General features: G+C 40.7%; 1 protein-coding gene across 1 annotated transcript in view; it reads left to right on the top strand.

Annotated features, from left to right (window-relative positions):
* Positions 1 to 21,722, top strand: part of frem2a (FRAS1 related extracellular matrix 2a) — a 64,119-nt gene that overhangs the window by 25,864 nt on the left and 16,533 nt on the right. Inside the window, exons 4-12 of the mRNA XM_038709276.1 lie at positions 4,198 to 4,428; positions 10,439 to 10,564; positions 11,647 to 11,898; positions 17,733 to 17,882; positions 18,042 to 18,251; positions 19,185 to 19,382; positions 19,803 to 19,967; positions 20,456 to 20,638; positions 21,555 to 21,685. Coding sequence (XP_038565204.1) covers positions 4,198 to 4,428; positions 10,439 to 10,564; positions 11,647 to 11,898; positions 17,733 to 17,882; positions 18,042 to 18,251; positions 19,185 to 19,382; positions 19,803 to 19,967; positions 20,456 to 20,638; positions 21,555 to 21,685 — 1,646 coding nt within the window. The remainder of the gene's footprint in view (positions 1 to 4,197; positions 4,429 to 10,438; positions 10,565 to 11,646; positions 11,899 to 17,732; positions 17,883 to 18,041; positions 18,252 to 19,184; positions 19,383 to 19,802; positions 19,968 to 20,455; positions 20,639 to 21,554; positions 21,686 to 21,722) is intronic.

Below are 21,722 nucleotides of genomic sequence, written 5' to 3' on the forward strand. Positions count from 1 at the left end.
CCATAGGGAAACAAGATGGAATTGAATTCTCATATAACTCAAACCTCAATCTTTGAAGACTTTTTTTTCCTTTCTACTCTGCCCTTTTCTGGTCTGTCTTTGCTCACTGAAATGAATGGAGGATTATTAACAAGGTCTACATTTGCCAGGTTAATCTCACGTGGGACTATCCCAGCCTCATTATTGTTGCTAAGCAAGAGGGATGGAGAGATAATTTTATTTCACCAGGAGAGAGTATAAACTTTTTCCCCCCCTGAACCTCTTTTCTACAGACCTCCACCTCAGCTGCCTTGACGTGAAAGGACCTTTATGGAATAATGAGCATGAATGTACCAGTAGTAGTGGCAGTAGTCATACATTTTGTGATGAATTCTATATTTTGCATTCAGTCAAAATCAGCTTACTGCAGTATTTGCTTCCAAAAGTGAAATAAAGTATAACACAGAACAAAAGAAACGAAAGTTTGCAAATATAAACAGAATCTGTGTGTGTTTGTGAGCAACTCCTTGTATCTGTGAGTTTGTGTGTGTGTGTTACGGAGAAACAAACACAAGGGACTGTAGCTCTAAGGAACAGCACCGTAGAGATCAAAAGGCCCTCTGGTGGGTATACCTGCACCTGCTGAGAAGGAACCCCATTGCGACCCCAGGCAAAGCGTGTCTCTTCCCTGCAGGGAGTCCAGCAAGGCTGGTGCAATGAGGCTAACCCTTTTAAGATCAACACTTCTCACTTAAAGGCAGGTTTTTGTCTGTGTGTATTTGATGTGGATGAACTGATCATCAGGATTGAAAGATAAGATCGATTTCTTTCGACTTCAAGTTATAATCCTTCAATGTATCAACCCTATTTTTTTAAAGCACATGTCATGTTGAGTGAAACATGTATGTGTGTGCCCTTCTCATCAGCAACTGCAAGTGTCACCGAATCCATCAGGACTGACATTGTAAGGATGATATCTAGCTGTTATAAAGTTAAGACGTGTAATATATAGATAATAAAAATAATGAAGTTAATGTACATGATTGGACTATATACAGTATACCGTATATTTAATCATAAGAATACCTGTGTTTATATTTACATCCATAATCCTCAGTGTTTGGACGTACAGTACTGTGCAAAAGTTTTAGGTCAAAAATGGACGTTAAAATCAAGAATAGGTGTTAATAGATTATATTTATTAATTAACAAAATGCAAAGTGAATGAACAGAATTAAAATCTAAATGAAATCAATATTTGGTGTGACCACCCTTTGCCTTCAATGCAGCATCAATTCTTCTAGGTACACTCACATCTTGGAGAACTACCCACTGGCCTTCTGTGCATTTAGGCAGTCTCAGTTGCTTCTCTCTTCAAGTAGTACCAGACAGACTCGATAATGTTGAGATCTGATGGGCTCTGTGGGGGCCATACCATCACTTCCAGGTGTCTTTGATCTCCTTTTTACACCAAATATACTGTTGTCCTAATGACTTGACTGCTGGACTTATTCTGATCTGCTGCAGTAAGTTTCTTTGGCCGACCACTGTAACTACGGTCCTCAACATTGTGTGTTTCTTTGTGCTTCTCAAAAGAGCTTGGACAGCACATCTGGAAACCCCCGTCTGCCTTGATATTTCTGCCTGGTAGAGACCTTGCTGATGCAGTAAATCTACTTTGTGTCTTGTTGCTGTACTCAGTCTTTCCATGGTATATGACTGTTGACAGTGAACTGTCTTCAGCAGCCTCACCTTGTTAGCTGAGTTTGGCTGTTACTCACCAGGTTGTATTCCTGCTACACAGCTCTTTCTGTTTCAGTTAATCATTGTCTTTCAACGTACATATTGAATTGGTGATCGTTAGCACCTATTTGGTATAATTGTTCATATGCAGTATGTCTACAAGTTTAAGGCACACACACACACACACCCACCCCTACACACCCACCCCTACACCCACACCCACACCCACAAACTTCTGATGCTGGTGGCACAGCCTAAAGATAGTTTATTGGTTATTATCTCTTACCAACCAACCAACCAAAACCCTTGTACATAGGAGGCTATCTGGGGGTGGCGTGGTAGAGTTGTTGCCCACTTATCAGAAGGTTGGTTGTTCAATATTGATGGTATTTTCACTGTACTGTCTGATGAAATATAATCAGAATAATTAGAATGCAGCCATTTCATGATGAAGTGTTGTTAATTCACATGCTTGTTTTACCTACTTGTGCCAACCAGCTTTGTTCGACCGTTATCTAAGAAAACCTTACCCGGGTTAAGCTGACAGGGCCACACAGCAGCCAAACAAGTCAACCAAGAGTTGTCCTGACTGAAATTCGATTAGTCATGCCTTAGATTTCCCAGACTTTCAAAAGCCCCCAGAGAAGTAAATTTTTCGTGTTGCATTAGTTCAGCTGCAGTCAGCAATAGCAGCATCATTAGCTGTTCCTGTTGAGAAAAAGCAGAGAAACAGAGAAACTTGAGAGATAACCATGCCTTGATGTGCCGTGCAGCTTTGTTGACAAAATGAAGTGAATGAATGTTATATTTAATGTGCTTCTGGCTGCAGATCAGGTCTAATGTGAGATGCTGCATTGTGTTATGGTTGGTCTGTGGTGACCATCAGTGAAACAATTGGTTTCTCTGGACTTGAAATTGGTTTAAAACAGTGAGTCTAGAGAAAAATTTTTTTTTATATCTATAAATATTTTTTTTTTGTTTTGGTTTACGGCTGAAAAATAGGCCCTCAAACAAACGCATTCTCAATTTACTCACCAGAATATTTCTCCAGTCGCTCTTGGCAAAAACAAAAATAACCACAAATGCAAGGCATAACACCAACAAACATTTATAACAATCTTTCAAAGTCACATTTTTCTACACTCATGTTGGGGTTTGGAAATGAATATAATCAGAGAAGGTCCTCACAGGTACAATAAAATTAATGAGTGCGACTGAGGTGAGCGTTTGTATTGCTACGTGTATGCTAATTTCTAGCTTAAATTTTTGCATACAATGCTCACCTGTCAGATCTTATTGTGTGTATGATCTAATGTATCCAGTCTCATCTGCATGTGTTTGTCACTTTTTTTCTCTGTCTGTGCAGGCTTTTCAGAAAGAAAAGGAAACAAATCCTTGTTATTTACAGGCACATGCATCAGCCTGGTATGGCTCTCTGCTCACCTTGTTCTCATGAGGCAGTGTGAATGTAGAAAAAGGGAAATAAACAGCATATTTCCAAATGTAATACTGTGGTGTCCGAACAATAATGCTGCAATGATGTGTTGAGAAGAAATCCGCTTGACACTGTTCTTGATCATAAAAGTTTATTACAAGGAGTTCAGCATCAATTACAAGCTCTGCAGCAGCTTGGAGAGTGACCCAGCCCGATGGCCACTCTGTCTTTCTGTACATCAAACATCGCTTATATAGGGTGTGTTTTAGGTGCATGTTAGAGGGGTTTAGTACTATTCTGAGGTAACAAAACAAGGGTTAGAGGTCAAATTCTATAGAAGGGTTCACTCCCTACATAACCACCAATCACTACTCTCCCCTTAGGTCACTGACCCTCTGTCCAGCTGCTACAGTGCTATTTGAAACCGTTATGCGTCAAATGCACATATGTTATACACCACAATACATTATTGTATGGCTTATGCCACCTGGGTTTCCTTGATGTGTGTTTGATGTAAAACCCACGTGTTACCATTTACCGCTCCTACATGATGTTTCGATAAGTATGGAATGTTAGGTGGATCATTAAAAAATGGGTTCACATGAAAGACCTATTATTAATGAATGAGACATTAAAACAGAAAAGGAGGTGATACACAAACATACACACACACACACTCACATGCATACATAACCCTTGGGAAATAATCATTTTAACTAATCCATTTCAGTAAGGTGAAATATGCTTATTTAAATGCTTCAGTCACAAATTCATTTCACACATTCCTGAAGCCCTGTAAGTGATCAGTGAAGAAAAATAGATGCAACACTCTTTTTTTCTCACCACTCACTGAACAACATTAAAGGGTGTGAATATCTAATCTGTTATTCATCTGTTTCTCTCTCCTGCATGTCACCTTTTCATGGCTTTCTTTGTTTTGTCTCCACTTCTTCCTGTCTGTCTTATTTTTTAACCATATGTCCTGCTCTGCCTTCATTTCCATTTTTTTTTTTACATTTACCACTGTCTATATCTCTCAGGCATTGGCACCCAGGATGGTAGTGCAAAAAAGGAGGAAGATTTCAAGGGCAAGTCCCAGAGGCAGGTCCAGTTCAACCCTGGACAGACCAGAGCCACATGGCGGGTTCGGATACTGACTGATGGGAAGTACGAGCAGGCGGAGACCTTCCAGATTTTGCTATCGGAGCCGGTGATGGGAGTGATGGAGTTCCCTGCCACAGCAACAGTTGAGATCCTGGATCCTAGTGACGGTCAGTACTACTCATGTACATTAAATCCCGTACTCATGAATACTTGTAGGGTAAGGCGGCTGAATATTCTTTCACGGGGATAATCAGTGGTGCAAAGTAACACGTACTTCAAGTTCGAGTACTGTACTTACTGTACTTTTTAGCTACTTTACTTGAGTATTTCTATTTTATGCTACTTAATAATACTCCCCCAGATTTTGAAATATTGAACTTTTCACTCACTTTCCAATACATTTATCTGACAGCTTTATTTACTAATTATTTTGCAGATTCAAATGATTAATTCAAAATATAATCAACTTATATATTATGAAGTAATGTTATAGATTAAGCTATCCAGGAGTATATCAATGAGCCCCGCCGTTACCACCTGCAACATTAAAGTATTGCCCCACATGTATCCATAGTAGGGGTGTGACGAGACACTTAATGTTAGGAGACGGGACAGAAAGGACCCAAACGCTCAAATACTCAGAGGGAAGGAGGTTTTATTGAGGGTTCACGGAGGGGGATAGGGAAGAGGTGAGGGAGGAGAGGTGGACGCCAGGGGACGCGGGCACGGAGGACCAAGGAGCAGGCGAGGCACGGGTGGTGAGGCGAGGAGCAGGGAGGAGCCGGGAGGGCGCCGTGGAGGAAGCCCGAGAGGTGAGGACCGGAGGATGAGCCCAGCCGACTGAACGGATGACGAGGGTGAGTGAACCTGGGAGGGAAAACAGACAGAAAGACAGGGTTAGTGACTGGAGCGACAAAATGCAGGGAAAATGAGAAAAAACAAGGAACATGAGAGCCTGGACATAGAGGTGGCACCGGGTAAGGAGCAACGACGATCAAGCGAGGATGGTGTGGAGAACCGGGGTTGAAATACAGGCTGGGATGAGGTTGATTACTGGCAGGTGTGGCAGGCTGACGAGGTGGCTGATGAGGTGCAGGTGTAGGTAGTTGGCTGGGCTCAGGAGCCGAGGGAGAGAGGAGGAGAACACAGGGAGGCAGGCAGAGCAAAACAATGGGTGAAATAAAGTGAGAAAAAAAAGTAAAACCAGGACACAGCCCAGCTGACACCGTCAGTCCCCACAACACTTAACCCATGAGACGGGACGAGACACGATTTTAACACTATTTATCTTTAATCTTTAATGCTGAATTATATGAAAAGTTTGAGCAATAAACTTTATTTCCTACATTATGATGATTTTTCTGCACCAGTTTATGGTGATTTTTTTAAATTTATGTTTAGAGAAACACAAAATTCAGATGTCTTTCAGCTTCTGTGTTCCAGCAGGTTTTCTGCTCACGTTCAAAACGTTCTGCACATTCAGAATCTCTCCCACATAGGCTATCTGTGTTCTCTGACATGTCTTAGAAAAAAGTCATAATATTACAAGACTAACGTCATTATTTAAAGAGAAGTCTACCTGCCCTTTACTCTGCTGTGCATTATGTTATTGATCCGCTGGTAGGAACGTTACCCCCTTCAGACCGATTGACCAAAGCATTTTGGGACTGTATGTTCCATGTGAAACCGAAAATAAAATCATACCACAAATCCACACACATGTTAACTTCAGCACCTCTTACAAATTGCAGCTCACAGTCCCAAACAGAGCAAGGCAGCGCTTCAGTTTTTAGATGTTTATGTTGCAAAACTCTACCAGTTACGTTACCCTTCTTCACAGCTGTCTGGACTCACAGCTCGAACGGTTCAGTTGATTACTATCAGGGCATACACCAGTGTCACATCAGCTGGCCAGAGTTGATTAGCTCTTCAAGTATGCATTTGTATTTCACTGCTTGAGAAAATTAACATGTGGCTTGGCAGCATGTGAAAAATGTCAAGTGCGTGAACCTTGCGAGACACCTTTTTACCTGAAAAGAATTATTCTGAAAAAGGCCATTCTGCATAATGAGTACTTACACTTTTGGTACTTAGTCGCATTGCTACTTATATTTAAGTAAAAGACCTGAGTACTTCCTCCTCCGCTGGTGACAATATGATGGAAATATTTTTGTCCACAGTTGCATCACAACAGACTATAAAAGCTGAAATGTAATTATTTCTGCAAATTTAATCTGAATACTCTCAGAGGATTTTCAGTTTCAGTTTAGGGTCTCTATTCCATGTGATATCCATTATTAAAAGTAAAAATCAAACGCAGCCTTTAAGGACAGACAGTATGAACAGACAAATATGACTGCAGCTATAGTAAAGTTTCTGACATTTATAATGCACACCACACAAAACCCCAACTGCCACTCCAGTGTTCCTTTTACAAAGCAATGACAAATACACAACTCTTTACAGCATATCACATTTGTTGTGAGAAGCATCAGTCAACTTGGCACACAACGAATGCAGAATTGTCAATATGAATATTGTCTAGTGTAGATATATAGTCATGTCAAATCTGGCCTCTGGCAAAGGGGAGAAATACAGTTTTTACATGACAGCCAGTAGAGATTTATTTATAGGGATGATGACAGTGTTGTGTTTTGTCACTTGCCAGAAGTACTGAGTAGAATGTTTACCTCCTGAAACCCAACAATACAAAAAAGCAGTATGATTATAGTTATCTGTTCATTTATTTGTCCATTTTCATCGAGCCAAATCAAAGGTTCCCAGTGGACCAAATATGGCCCACAGGCCTCTTTTTGGGGACCTCTCTTCTAAAGTACTGACTGTTTAGACTGTTCATCCATCCATTGTCAACCGCTTATCCTACGTACAGGGTCGCGGGGGGCAGGGGCCAATCCCAGCTGACATCGGGCGCAAGGCAGGGTACACCCTGGACAGGTCGCCAGTCCATCACAGGGCCACACATAGACGAACAACCACTCACGCTCACGCTCACACTCACACTCACACCTAAGGATTTAGGGTAACCAATCAACCTAGGCTGCATGTCTTTGGATGATGGGAGGTGGTTAAGTCTTTCAATTTCTCTCCTCACAACACTGGGTGGTGATGGAGCAGTGGATAAGACACATGCCTTTTGTGTGAGAGACCTGGGTTCAATTCCCCACTGTGACACATACACATCCCTGAGCAGGACACTTAACCTCTATTAGCTCCAGAAGTGTGCGACCTCAGACATACTTAGCAATTGTAAGTCGCTTTGGATAAAAGCGTCAGCTCAATGTAAATGTTAATAGTTTGTAATCTGCCATTTTCACTCTCCTCATTCTTTGCGTCTTTGTCTGCAAATTGAAATGTTAATGGAATAGTGCATAGTGCAATGTTAAATTTACTCTTCTGTAGCTTTTATATTCAGTTTTTTTAGGCATTACTCTATTCCTCGGTATAACTTATATATAGTAATTATAGATGTGCAACAAAGATGGAAACACTGAAGCTTCCATTATGGTGACACACAAGAGCTGCTCTCATCTCTTTCCCTCTCTTTCTCATTTGTCTTCTTGTTTTCTCTCTTTCACTTGATCTCTCTCTGCCCCTCACATTCTCCCCTCTCAATCTATCCTCCCCCGTGGGTTAATTATAGTGTGTGCGGAGGGCAGGGGCTGGTTTGTTTTCTGTCATCTCTGGGGATTGTCTAATGCGACAGAGATGTGCCACTCTACTCTAATGGGCCAGTGAAGCTCTAGCTATGCTTGTGGCGTTAGCTGTACTCCAGCATCTTTCTCTAATGATGAAAACTGGCTTTGTCTGGTCTTCTGGTTAGCCTGAAGATTCCCTCCTCAGAGGACATGTCAGCTAGGCTAATAGCTTTAGAGGAGGAGAGAGGATCGCTTAGCTTTAACCAAAAGTGATCCAAAATTAAGGAGACCACAACAAGCTAAGTTTGTTCCAATAGCATGGACAGTCTGTATTTGTCTTTACAAATGCCTGGTGGTCTTGTTTATTGTTTTCTTTTTGTGTTGGTTGTACAAATGCATACCCTCTACTATCCTTCTGTATTAGCCTGTTGCTACTTTGATTAATAACAACGAGTGGGCATGTGCCGCGTTTTCCTGTGGTACACCCACATTCAGTGCGGCAGCAAACGCAAACTCTGTTTAATTACAGGGTGTGATTTTCCAGCTTTCCTGCTGCAAAACTTTATGACTTTCTTTCATATACTGTATATAATCCATGCACAATGCTGACTAGATTTGAAATGAGGGTGGCAGTCTGCTGTTTGACTGTTTGCTGCATGCAGTACCAGACTCCTGCTACAGTTAGTGATATCTTTCTTGCTTCCGTTGCAGCGAGGACGCTATATATCAGTAGAGCTGTTACTCGGCTGCATATTGCATCAAGGTCGATCCACTAAATGATGAAGAACAATTTTTTTTGGTCTGAAATTACAAGGCCAGTTGCAGTCAAGCACATCCTTGCGTTGTTGTGTTAGGATTGTAAAATCTCTTGACTAATGTAAGGCACATCAAACAAGGGCCTGCATCTTGTGAGGTTGCTGTTTCTTTGAACTGTGACATGGTGTTGTGCTGTGTTTAGGTGGATGGTGCCATTAATTGAAGGTCTCCAGGGGCTATTTTATTTTACATTTACAGTTACATTTTAGGTATTTAGCTGATGGCCATAAACAGTTGTACAAGCTGGCAATGGGGAAAAAAGCACAACTATCATAACAACAACCAGATAGTAGAAACAAAGAAGGTATCTCTACAGGCATAGAATATTCATGAAATTATCAATAATGTAGAAGTTCTAGGCTTACAGTCCAAACAGATTTTTTTTCTTTTACTTTTATGGCAAGATCAGGTGCAAGTATCACTATTTTCACACTCTTTGTAAAAGCATGTGTTTTTTTCCCTCCCCATCAATGTTTTAAAATGACTGTGTGTTTTCCTCCAGGATGTGAACTTGACCCACATGTCTGAAAATTAGCTTTTTTAAAATCTTGGGTGGATTTAGAGGCACCAAGGTGTGAGGTAAAATGTGAAAGAACTTTGAGGAGAGGAGGTGTGCATTATATGTGTGGAGAGAGAGAAGCAAACCAGAGTATAGTGGTGTGTGTGTGTGTGTGTGTGTGTGTGTGTGTGTGTGTGTGTGTGTGTGTAATAGGTAAGCAGTGGACCCTAATCCCCTGCTATGAGTGCCTGTACCCCCTGGGGAGTGACAGATTGTGGTTAGTGACAGAAAGGAGAAATGGAGGAGGAGAGAGAAGATTGAGAGGGGAGAGAGAATGATTTAGGGAGAGTTACCGTAAGAGAAGAGAAATGTTTGACCGCCTGTGGTGCGTAAGATTGTCTTATGTTGATGACTTCATCCCAAAGAGTCACCTCAGGTGTTGATGTCTTTTTACGCTGGGTGTTGATTCAAACATCCATATCTTTTCTGCTTCTTTTTTTTCACACAGATTTTTACCGCTCCAGCGCTTGCTATTTTCATACAGGTTTTTGTTGCACAAGCAAGCAACAAGTGTCTTGAAGTTCCCATTATTCAGGGGGAACAAAGTCACAAGAAAATCTGGGACAAGCTGATGCTCAGTTCACGCTGTTAGTATTTTTATTGGTCCCTGTGCGTCTGTGGAAAATAGCTTCAACATTTATTGTTTCTATAATGCCAGTAAGTTCTTCTCTTTGATAGATGATGCTTGCAGTGCCTCTAAGTCTCTCCCTCAATCACAGACTCCTCTCAGAGACAGAGGGAGGAGTGGAGAAAGAGCTGACCCCTCTGTGTATAGAGGAGTTGATGTGTGAAACTCCCAGCTGATTCACTCTGAGAGGCTTGCATGTGTAATTGTCTGCGACACACCAGGCAGTAAGAAAAACTTCCGGAGGGGTGTCTTTGAAGAGCACCTTTGGTTGCATCAAACCGAAAAACTATGATGGAGAGTTATTTTTGAATATGAATAAGCACACCACAGGACCACCACTTCAATAGATCTGAATAAAAAAATATCAGCTGCAGCTCACTAATGCAGAGCCAGAACAAAAGCCTGTACCAGTCCTTGATGGCCTAATGTACTGTGGATTTTTGCAGATTGTTATACATATCATTAGCCTTTTCTATTTCCCTCTGACTCCCTCCACTCATTCTCTCTCCTCCAAACAGAGTCGACTGTGTTCTTCCCTGAACAGATCCACTCAGTGGAGGAAGATGTTGGAGAGCTTTTCATCCCGGTGCACCGCAGTGGAGACATCAGCCAGGAGCTCATGGTGGTCTGCTACACACAGCAGGGTATGGACTAGTCTTTTTTCACCTCATCTAACCTGTTTAACCTCAGCATACCCTGCCTGTCTGCCTGCTCAATTTATCACCACATATGCTGTATTCATATAGAGAGTTGAATTTTTTGAGGTATAGATGACAAATTATTTCAATTATTTTATGTTTCTCAGAATGTTACTCAAATTATAGCAGTATCAGACAACACTTATACCACTAGTTTTGTTCACATTTGGATCACAGAATGTGCCTTTAAATCTGGTATCTATCTGTGTGGTGGAGCGTCAGGCGTATCTATCTTTGACAATGCAGGTGAAGTCTGTTTAGTCAATGCACTGGAAGAGATGCAGTTCACACCACATTTGCATATTTTCAAGTAAAAAGTAGCAGCATAACCTCAGTAGTGTCACAATTAGCTGTTAGCCTGTGCCTGTTCCAAGTTTTACAGTAGCTTATTCAAATCATTAACACGCTTCCGTACAACTTCTACAACAGCTCCAGCGTCTTTGTGATAATTTAAATTACTTTCATTTACTTTCTTTTTTGTAGCTGACAGTGTGTGAAAAAGTTACAGATTCTAGCCTGTATATTCTCCTCATGCAGTTAAATGCCATGCAGTTAATTTAGAGAAAGCATGAAGGGATAATGCATACACTGATTAGCCTAATGAAGGCGCTATTGTTAAATGTCAAAAGGCTTTAGTGGCTAAACCACGGATTTGAGTTTGAGAAATCCTGTAGTTTTCTGTGTGGGGGTGGTCTGTTCCCATTGTGTTCTGCCATTAAAACTAATCCACTGACTCACGTGATGGGCTTGCAATAATTAAAGGTCAAACTTTCGCAAGCCATAATATCTAAGTTGACAGTCTAATTTGTTTAAACTGAAAGGGAAAATACATCTTATTATATATGCTTCAGATGCAGTGGATCCATTATAGGAAAACAAACTGTACCTGAAGCTGTAAGTGTAAGATGCGGCCTTGAACAACTGTTTTCTGATGCCTTTTATAAATACGATATGTTTTAATTATATTCTAAATATGGGATTAACTCCTGTCGCTGTTGTCACCTTTCCTTTTGCTGGTCCCTGTGAAGGCTCTGCCTCAGGGACAATTCCCACCACCGTCCTGTCATACTCTGACTACATCTCGCGTCCGGAGGAGCACACCAGCATCCTTCGCTTTGACAAGGGTGAGAGGGAGAAGCGGTGTCGCGTCGTGATCATCGACGACTCTCTGTACGAGGGAGAAGAGAGCTTCAATGTCAGTCTGTCACTGCCTGTCGGGGGGCGTCTGGGAATGCACTACCCTACCACAAAGGTCATCATCTTGGAAGATATGGATGATGGTAAGGCATGCTGATGCTGTGCTGCTAATATATATGTGTGTGTATGTCTGTCAGTAATTGGTTTCTGTGCTTGCTCAGGTACTGACATCCCCATGTTTCTTTTTCAGTGATCTTTCCAAGCAAGCTATAATAGCTTTATAGAAAAAAAACTTTCAAATCAAGCTCTGGTTAAACACTTTTCCCTTTGAATGTGATGTACCCAAATTACACGGTTGAGAGGTCGTTGGGAACTTTGCAAAAGGTGTTTTGTCTCCAAAGAGAGGCTGAGAGAGGGATTTAATTTATTTCTGCTTAGTGGGTGTGTGCAGAGCTTTAAGATTAAACAACCCATGCATATGGGCATATACAGGTGCATGTAAACACAGTGTGTGGGTGTGAATTCATAGTGCTTTAATTTGTGGTGTTTTGAATTGTCATCAGCCTTTATATCACAAAAAAATTCTCTTAATAAAGCTTCTTGAGAAGCACAGACGTAATGAATGTTGAGATATGCAGCTTGAGAGAGTTGGAAACACCCACAGCTGACAAATGGAATCAAACTCCCATCTCGTTGTCATTCACACAGGTTTTAATTACAGTCGAGGCACACCGGAGTCCAGTGGGACTACATTATCACACATGTCCCTTGTCTGCTTTCATCCTGTTTCAGCATTGTATGGACAAAGTAAATTACCTTGTCTGAAAGGGAAAGAGAATAATGCATAGAGGATCTATCTGGGGAGGGTCAAGCCTGCTGGGAAATACCTGTTTCAATCTACAGGCGTGCTCCACCATCTCAATATTCTGCATTGATTTACTTTATAGACTTAGAGAGATTGAATGTCTCTGCTCAATGTTTTTTTGTTAATGCCATGCTGTAGATTGTTGCAGCAAAAGTCATACTTTCCCCACCCCCTAGAGACGAGACAGCACTGGGTCATATATCAGCAATGTAACAAAGGGGTTGACTTTACATCATCAGTGCCATATAGATTTTCTTTCCTGTCCACATGTACTGTACACCAGGGACGTGCACAGGGGGGTTGCTCTGGTTGCCCGGGCAACTGCCCGTTTGCCTTTCCTGACTCAAGTTGCCCTTCCGACTCGCCCTTCCGAGAAAAAAAAATAAAATAAAAAAATAATCGCGATCGCAAAGCCTCATTCACTTCCATTCGGGCACCGAAAGTGAAAGTCAGTAGGGGAAGGGCAAACTCTGTTTAAGTGGCTGCACTGCTGCAGCGCTGCCTGCACGTCAGTCGATTCTGTTCCCTACCGGAATTCCTGTTTCCTTCCTTTATGCAATCATACTACAACAAATCATGCGTAGTTTTGCCCAGTTACCATACGTGATACGTACCAACAGAAGTGAATACGAGCTAGAAGCGCAACTGAATGTACGGGAAGCCAAAAGGTTAAAAAAGGATTGTACTTTTTTCCGAAATCTAAGCGTTTTTTTATTTTATATTTTATTAGAAGCGAGTTTTCCCCATCTCTCAATTCAATCTAGATTATTTATTTTCAAATTAAAAAAAAAAGGAAAAAAAAATAAAATAATAATGATTAAAAAAAACAATAAACAATAATATAAGGAACTCTTTTTCTCATATGTATTTTGGTGACATTTATATTGTTAATACATTTTGGATACTGTGTTTAGTGCCTTTTTTCAGGTCAGAGCAACTGCCCTTCAAAATTCCTGTGCACGTCCACTGTAGCTCTCACTGTACAGGCGTATAAGCTCACTCACACATATGGCTACTAACTAGGGAAATGTGAACTGTAAAAAGGACCATGGTTTCTTGTTTTTAAGTAATTTAATAAGACTCAAAGCACCACCATGCTAACCAATATTTATTGTCTTGAGAAAGATATATCAACAAATCAAAAAGATGTAATTGGCCTGCGTCTAGTCCATTTTGTAATACGTGGGCCGAGGTGTATGTCCAGGTCAAATCGTAGAAAAATGAAGACTTCCTTCAGAGACATTTGACTATTTTTCATAGAAGACTCTCAGTGTTCCCTTTAAGTAGCTCTTTCATTTTGTCTTAAATTGTTTGTATCAGAAAAAATAGTGTCAGAGACTTGTCATGCTTGTCATGCCAGACTGCAGCCTGATAAAAACAAAACAAAAAAACACAATGATAACTTACAACTGAGAACTCATTTAGGGACGCAAACATTTGTGCCAAATTGAATGTGTGTGTGTGTGTGTGTGTGTGTGTGTGTGTGTGTGTGTTGTGAATGGAGGCATCTGGGGGCTAGTTAACGAGAAACCTGACACACTGTCTGATTGTTAGTAAATTGTCAGAAGACTTCAGTCGTGGTGCCGAGTTCAAAGGAATGGAAATGTGTTTGTAGAAGCCCAACCCCAGTGAGAGATGATGTGTCATTTTTAGCCTCCCGGAGGATAATACACCGTCTGACAGTGCTCTAATACTTGCACCCAGGCAGTCAAACTGCAACCTCCTTCACTTCAGCACAAATTCAACTCGCCACGGAAAATAGCGAAACAAGAGTTAGGCCGATCTGTGTGATGTGGCGGCCTGCGTCTGCTATGCATGTGCTTTATGTGTGTGTTTGTGTGTGTCTGCGCACGCCAAGTTAATGTTAGACCTCAAATTCTGCATCAAAGGTAGAACTCAAAGGTAAAGTGTGACTGCTAGTGCTCTCTCTGTAGCCCAATTTTTCCTTACCCCAGGTCAAAGTCAAGTTCAGTCTGCTGTTCTCCTTCCATCTATTTCTCCACTAGCAGCACTCTCTCTCCTCTCTCTCACCCAGACACACACTTTCTCTCACTTTAGCTGAAAAAAAAAGCCCAGGGGTGTCTGCTAGATTTAGTACTTTATCAGATTAAACTCTACAGTACCTGTCTCCCTGAGTGTTGCGCTCCGCATGGCTGCACATTCGGACTCAAAGTGCGTGTTGTCATCTCCTTGTACCCTGCCAAGGAGAGAGGACACTCAGGCTCTCTCAGTCGGGTGCATATGGCCACAGCTGAGTTTGTAGAATTGTAGATTAGCTCAGAGTACTTCTTGGAAACCCAGTCCTTCATTTCAATATTAGGGGAGCCTTACAGTTGGTCACACTCCCGAAGCAGCCTCATTGCTGGTTGGATAGAAATGTGTGTGTGTGTGTGTGTGTGTTTGGGGGGCGGGTGCTCATTCTTAAACCAAATTATTTAAATTATAAATCCTTCTATTATGCAAACATGTCATCTTTCACCACATGTCCTCCATTAGCATACAAGGAGCACATTGTGGCAAGCCCTTCTCTACAAATTCCTTCAATTATTTTCTCCCTACATTTTGCCTCCTGTTACAAGCAGCATACAAACTGTATTTAAAAATGAAAAGAAAATGATGGGCAAATATTTGCACATTAGCATCTAGTGAAACCAGATACGTGTGACCCAAGAAAGGTGGCAAAAAAATACATTTTACCCATGCATGAAAAGATTGCCACGATATCACCACGTATTAGATTGTAGTTTCCAGCCTTCTGGGCCAGAAGTGAAGTGAAGTCTACTTGCAAACACCTTGTGACAGGTTGCATATGTAAATTAGTCAAGCCAATTAGTTGTTAAAGGCCCGGAGATCTGACCAGTATTTCACAATAAAAAGCAAGGATTAGAGAAAACTATAAACATGATGTATATAGCTGAATTATATTTTTTCCTACCTTAATCATTGCGTGATCCCTTATATGTATGAGTTTTAACCCTGAGGACCAATGAGAAGTTTATAAAATAAAGAAATTCCCCTCGGGTTCATAGGTTTCATTTACAGACAATTTTGTAGGATCTTATTAGTCATTTCCATCTAAAAGCAGACGGGTCCTTCTTCAGAGGACAGCTGGGAATGCTCTATAAACTGTATTTAAAGGCACAGTGACATACACAAATGGCTACAGACACCCTACACATAGTAATTATGACAGTTTGACTTTACATTATTCCCAGCCCTCACACACACTTGCTAAACCACAGGCACTTGCTGGCCCCACAGGGGAGAGAGGATGCAGTTCTCACTCATCACTCAACTCCCTCTTGTGTTGTCAAGAATTTCTTGTCCCCAGGCACTTTCGGGACATGTGTGAATGCAGACATTTTTATTAACACTCAAGCAGAAGTTTCCTCTCTGTGCATAAAAGGTTTGTGCCAGACTACTTGTGCCAGACTGCTTCCATAGTGTTTACAGATATGCTATATGTTTTCCGCTACTATTGTTGACACATGTATTAACGCAATAATAATCATCCACAAAAACACACTCACCAGCTATCGCACTGTTACTCTGAGTTTTTAGCTAATGTTTCTTATCCATGTGTTTTTCCCACCTACACAATCTGTATTTTTTTCCTTTAACTCTTCTATTTGCATTACCAGCCACCTCTACATTTGTTAGGTGAAGCCGTGTGTGTGGGAGGAAAATGTAAGCAAGTAAGACAGATAGACTGATGGAGAGAGAGGAAGCTGGCTGCACTTGATGTGTGATACTCGCTGGATATTAATTGACCAGGGCTATCACTTATTCAATCAAATTTAGAGTTAAAAGTTGACGACAGTAAATTTTCTCATTCTCTTAGTTATGTACACTTGGCATAGCTTTTATTATCTGTCCCAGTTATATAATATGTTAAAATAAATATATATACCGGTGTGTGTGTGTGTGTGTGTGTATTTATATATATATATATATATATATATAAAAATCAGTAAAGTAATATTCAGGTTGAAAAATATATGGACTGCTTAAGTGTTTGATCATGACACAAAAAAACTGATAATACACGTGCTATTTTTGGATTATATGCTAGAATATAAGAAAGGAGCCGAGTGAGAGAGAGTGGCAGCTTAAAACAGTGGCAGAAGAACTTTTTATTCTGTCAGTTTTTTGTACTTGACAGGGGGGTTTGTGAGAAATGAAGCTGTCAAATACACATTGGACTGCCTCCACTTTGTTGCCTCAGGAAACAATGCCAGTTCAAACAAGCCTTTGAGCAGTCTAGGGGGCCTCTCTCTCTCTTTCTGTCTCTCCACCTCACTATAACACATTCAGAGAAAGAGACACACACGCACACACAAACACACACAGAGGCCTTATTTTTCAGTGCTAACTGCATCCTTTTTGTTGTTGAAAGTACTTAGTAGTTTCTGTCAGAAGAATAGTAACAATGAGGTGGGATAAAAGGCCAGGAGAGGTTGAAGGGTCACGCTTCCCTGTAGTTTAACTTCAGACTAATGGGCTGTCGCTGTTTGACCTCTGTGTCCAGCCGCTGGTTTTACAAATTAATCATGTCAGACTGCGGCTGGCTGCTGACAGGTTGTGTTACCACAGGTGAACGCAAAAGGAGAGATGACATGTAACATTAACAGTAAACAAAAAGTAAAGTAACAAAGTTGCGACTGTAAACCCTGCTACAAAGGTGGGTCAGATGAGGTTGAAGGCCATTAAACAGAATTTGTCCTTGGCCTTAAACCTCATTGTAGCAGGGTTCATAGTCGCAACTTTGTTACTTTACTTTTTGTTTACTGTTAATGTTACTTGTCAGGCACAAAAGTATCAATCAGCAGTTTGAGTTAAGTTTCAAAGCAACATGAGACAACTAGCAGAGTACTAGAAAGACCAAATCACTTACGCCCATATGTGCACTGATGAATAAAAGCTCCAAAAGTTAACAGGTTTGTAAAACAGTCAGAAAATGCATGGAAGGATGTCACACACAGTAAAAATGCATCAAATATAACAAGGAAACAGGAAAATTATGAACCTACGGGGCAGAATAAATAAGATTGTATAAAAATAAACAAATACTGGTCATTTAATTATTTCCTTTTGGCGTTTTTTGCTTTCCAGCTCCAGTTTTTTACTTTGGAGAGGTAGAGTATCATGTAGATGAGAGTGATGGATATGTTGAGATCAAAGTGTGGAGGACAGGCACTGATTTGTCCAAGACTGGCACCGTAACCGTCCGCTCTCGCAAGGCCGAGCCTGTCTCTGCGGAAGGTAAGCTCCCAGTCATATAGCCAAGCTTATTTCTTGCAATTGTTTGGAAATTATTGGATTTACCAATAAAATCATCTGCCTGGATTCTGTTTGTCTGCTCAATGTCTTATCACTGTCATTATTTCCAAACCTTCGTCCGCCACTCTGTCCTTCCTGCAGCCGGTATTGACTACGTTGGCATCAGTCGTAACCTGGACTTTGCCCCGGGCGTCAGCATGCAGACATTCAGGGTCACCATTCTGGATGACATGGGACAGCCAGAGCTGGAGGGGACTGAGAGCTTTGACCTTGTCCTACGTATGCCAGTGAATGGCATCCTGGGAGAACCTGGGAAAACTGCAGTCTTTATCAATGACTCAGTGTCTGACTGTGAGTGATTTGATTTACTTTCATCTAGAACATGTTACTGTATCTTTTCACACCTTTAGCATTCTTCCATGTTTTAAATTTATTTGTTTTTTATCCATGGGCCCCAGAGGATGAATCCTACTGAATATAGTGATCCCCTGACGTTTCACCCTGCTAAACCAGCAGATTCACATTTTTTGCTTTTAGCAAAATGTCTTGACAATTACTGGATGAAGATATCCATGGTGCTGAGGAGATGATTATTACTGAGTTTGATGACCCTCTGAATGTTCTTCTGGTGTCACCAGCAGCTTCCACTTCATCCTGTAGAAATATATCATTGACTCAATGGATTGATGCAACATTTTGTATCCCTGTCCCCCTCAGGATGAATTGTAATAACTTTGGTGATCTTTGACTTTTCATCTAGCACTTGTCAAAATGTCAATGTGTCCAATCCTTTGGTTGTTTATGGTTTATGACAAAGCGTTAAACTAAGGTGAATGTGAGCATTGTCATTGGGACCATGTTAGCATACTGACTTAACATTAGTATTTAGCTCAAAGCACGAGTGTACCAAAGTACAGCCTCTGAGAGCTGCTAGCATGGCTGTAGATTTCATGGCTGTAGGTTTTCCCCTGGGCTATAATTAAACTATTCATTAATATGTTAGATTAATTGCATCTTTTTTTGCCAAATGGGCTACAAATAACTTTTATTGTTATTAGTGACTATAACTAATGTCTAATAAAGAATTGAAAAAACTATATGAAAGCACTTCACTTCACACTTCGCTGATTTAGCCTACTAAACATAACATAACAATTAATTTGTCACTTTTCTTTTACTGTGTAATCATAATTTCACAACATTGATTACTGATATTCAGTCATAAAAAAAACGTGCAGCTACATTATTTGATTATTTGTCATACCTGATGATTGAACTATTCAGTGCCAAAGGTCCAGTTCCGTGAGCCGGTGTACACTGGAGAGGAGAGTGAGGGTCAGATCACAGCGACAGTGTACCGCAGTGGAGACATCAGACACAAATCAACTGTTCGCTGTTACACCCGTCAGGGCTCTGCACAGGTCGCCACAGACTTTGATGAACGATCCAACACAGATGCATCTGTAATCACTTTCTTACCAGGTACTTTAGTAATCACACAAATACATCACACATGTTTTCTCTCAATTTGTTTTAAATTTATCATGTGTCTTAAGAGTTGACACATTTTAATTAAATAAACAGCTCTAAGAAATACAGGGTTTTTTTGTCACACTTTTTTTGCTAAATCAACAGCGCCTAGCAGACATCGCAAGGGGCTTGCAAGTTTCTACACATTACCTACTGTGCTGTCATTTTCAGTATTTTTTTAGTAATTTATTTTTTTTACAAAATTTCTGCAAACTGCTCCAAAAAACTCTGGAAGAATTGAACAAAGGGGAAAGTTAAGGTGTTATATGCTGTAAAAAGAAAAAAAAATAATTATTGTTGGATTTATTCTATCCTTCTTTCCACCTCAAATTTTTTGACATCCTGTCATCCCAATCTTGCTGTGCACTCTAGGCGAGGCGGAGAAACCATGTACCCTGTCACTGGTTGATGACACGTTGTATGAGGAAGGAGAAGAGCTGCGGTTGGTCTTAGGGAACCCGAAGAGCGACTCTCAGTTTGGCGCATCAGTGGGAGCTCTGAATGAGACCCTGGTGAAAATCAAGGACACAGCTGACAGTAAGTGAGATGAAGAGGGGGAGAGACAGAGGAATTAAATATATGGTCAAATAAAGAAAGTTGTTAATCCAGTAATGTTTATTATCTGAATAGTTATATGGTTCCGGCTGATGAATATGGAACATACTGTAAATGCACCTGAATACATATGGTTTCCATTTATAATTGTCATCAGCAGTGATCAGCAGGGTTTATGTCCATAATCCAACAATGTGTTAGCATTTTATTAGACACTGAGCAGTCATACATACTCGCACATACATACATACTCACCTCAAACATATATACATACTCACCTTGCGCATGCATACATACTTAACCTAGCGCATATATACCTTGCACATTCATAAATACTCACTTCGTGCACACATACTTCAAATGACAGTATGTATTTATGTGCAAGCGAGTTTGTATGTATGTGCAAGCGAAGTATTCAATTTTGGCCTAGGTGGCTTCTCATAATATTTTTCTCCCTTTCTGTGCTTTAGAACCCATCATCCGTTTTTTTGAAACCAAGTTCAGTGTTAGTGAACCGAAGGAAGCCGGCTCAGTGACAACTTTGAGGATCCCTGTGGTACGAGTGGGTGACACATCAAAAGTGTCAGTGGTCCGCGTTCACACTAAAGATGGGTCAGCTATCTCAGGAGAGGACTACTACCCCTTGTCACAAGGTAAACCTAACACACATGCTCTAATGACCCTCATGGTTAAACTTACACTGTGGCATTCAATCTGCTAAAACTACACAGCATGCAACAGTAATGTGGCTTGGACAAATAATGATACACACTTGATGTTCATAAGAGTTTACTAACTAGAGGAATAGGGAATGAATGGAAACCAGTGGAAGCATCCAAAATTCTAAAACTATGAGCAGCATGGTATGCAAAAGTTAATATGATTTGTACAAAATAGGCCAAATTATTCATGCATGTCCACATATACCACATAAAATAACTCCAAAACCTTTAAAGGACCACTAATGGTCAAACACTCCACATGATACATTACCTTTGTTCTTACTGGCCACTCAGCTTTTAGTGCAGTGAACCTTTCTTAGCTTAATCAAGGCTTGAAATATTTTATATGAATCCTTTCGGTCTATTCGAATGTCACCTACCTACACACTGTTCAAATAGTGCAAATTTCTCTGCAGTTCTGAATTAGACAGGGTTGAATTTCTCACAGTATTTTCTCAGTGCAGCACATTTCTAATGCAAAGCTCTATTACTCACCTTGTAAAGAGATGGACCACCTTAAGCATTATGCAAATAGAAACCCGCAATGCTTTTTAGCTAAGTGATATATTCCTGTGAAGCAATAAAACATGAACTGGACTAACCTGTGAGACTTTTCATTTTTTGGTGGAAAACTAAATTCAGCTAAAAAAAGAGAAACTTTCAGCTAAAAAAAGAGAAACTTGAGCTAGATGTCACCTGTCTAATGTTATCGCCAACAAAAGTTCCCATTAACCACTGATGCTTATTGTGCTGTACTGTGTGTTGTATATACAGAATATACAGTTAATCAGCTACATTTAAACCTGCTTTGCCTGTTATTCATTTGTGTATATGCGTGTGTCCCCAGAGATTGAGTTCAAAGAGGGAGATAAGGAGCATGTGGTGCAGGTGGAGGTGCTTTTTGATGGAGTCAGAGAGATGAGGGAAGCCTTTACTCTCCACCTGAAGCCTGATGAAAACATGGTGGCTGAAACTCAGGTCAGGAATGTGTTCATGCCATGCCTAGCCGTCACAC

The sequence above is a fragment of the Micropterus salmoides genome, unplaced genomic scaffold (assembly GCF_014851395.1).
Source record: "Micropterus salmoides isolate LMB-PRFRI ecotype aquatic unplaced genomic scaffold, ASM1485139v1 Ms_hic_scaffold_9, whole genome shotgun sequence".
NCBI classification, from domain to species: Eukaryota; Metazoa; Chordata; class Actinopteri; order Centrarchiformes; family Centrarchidae; genus Micropterus; species Micropterus salmoides.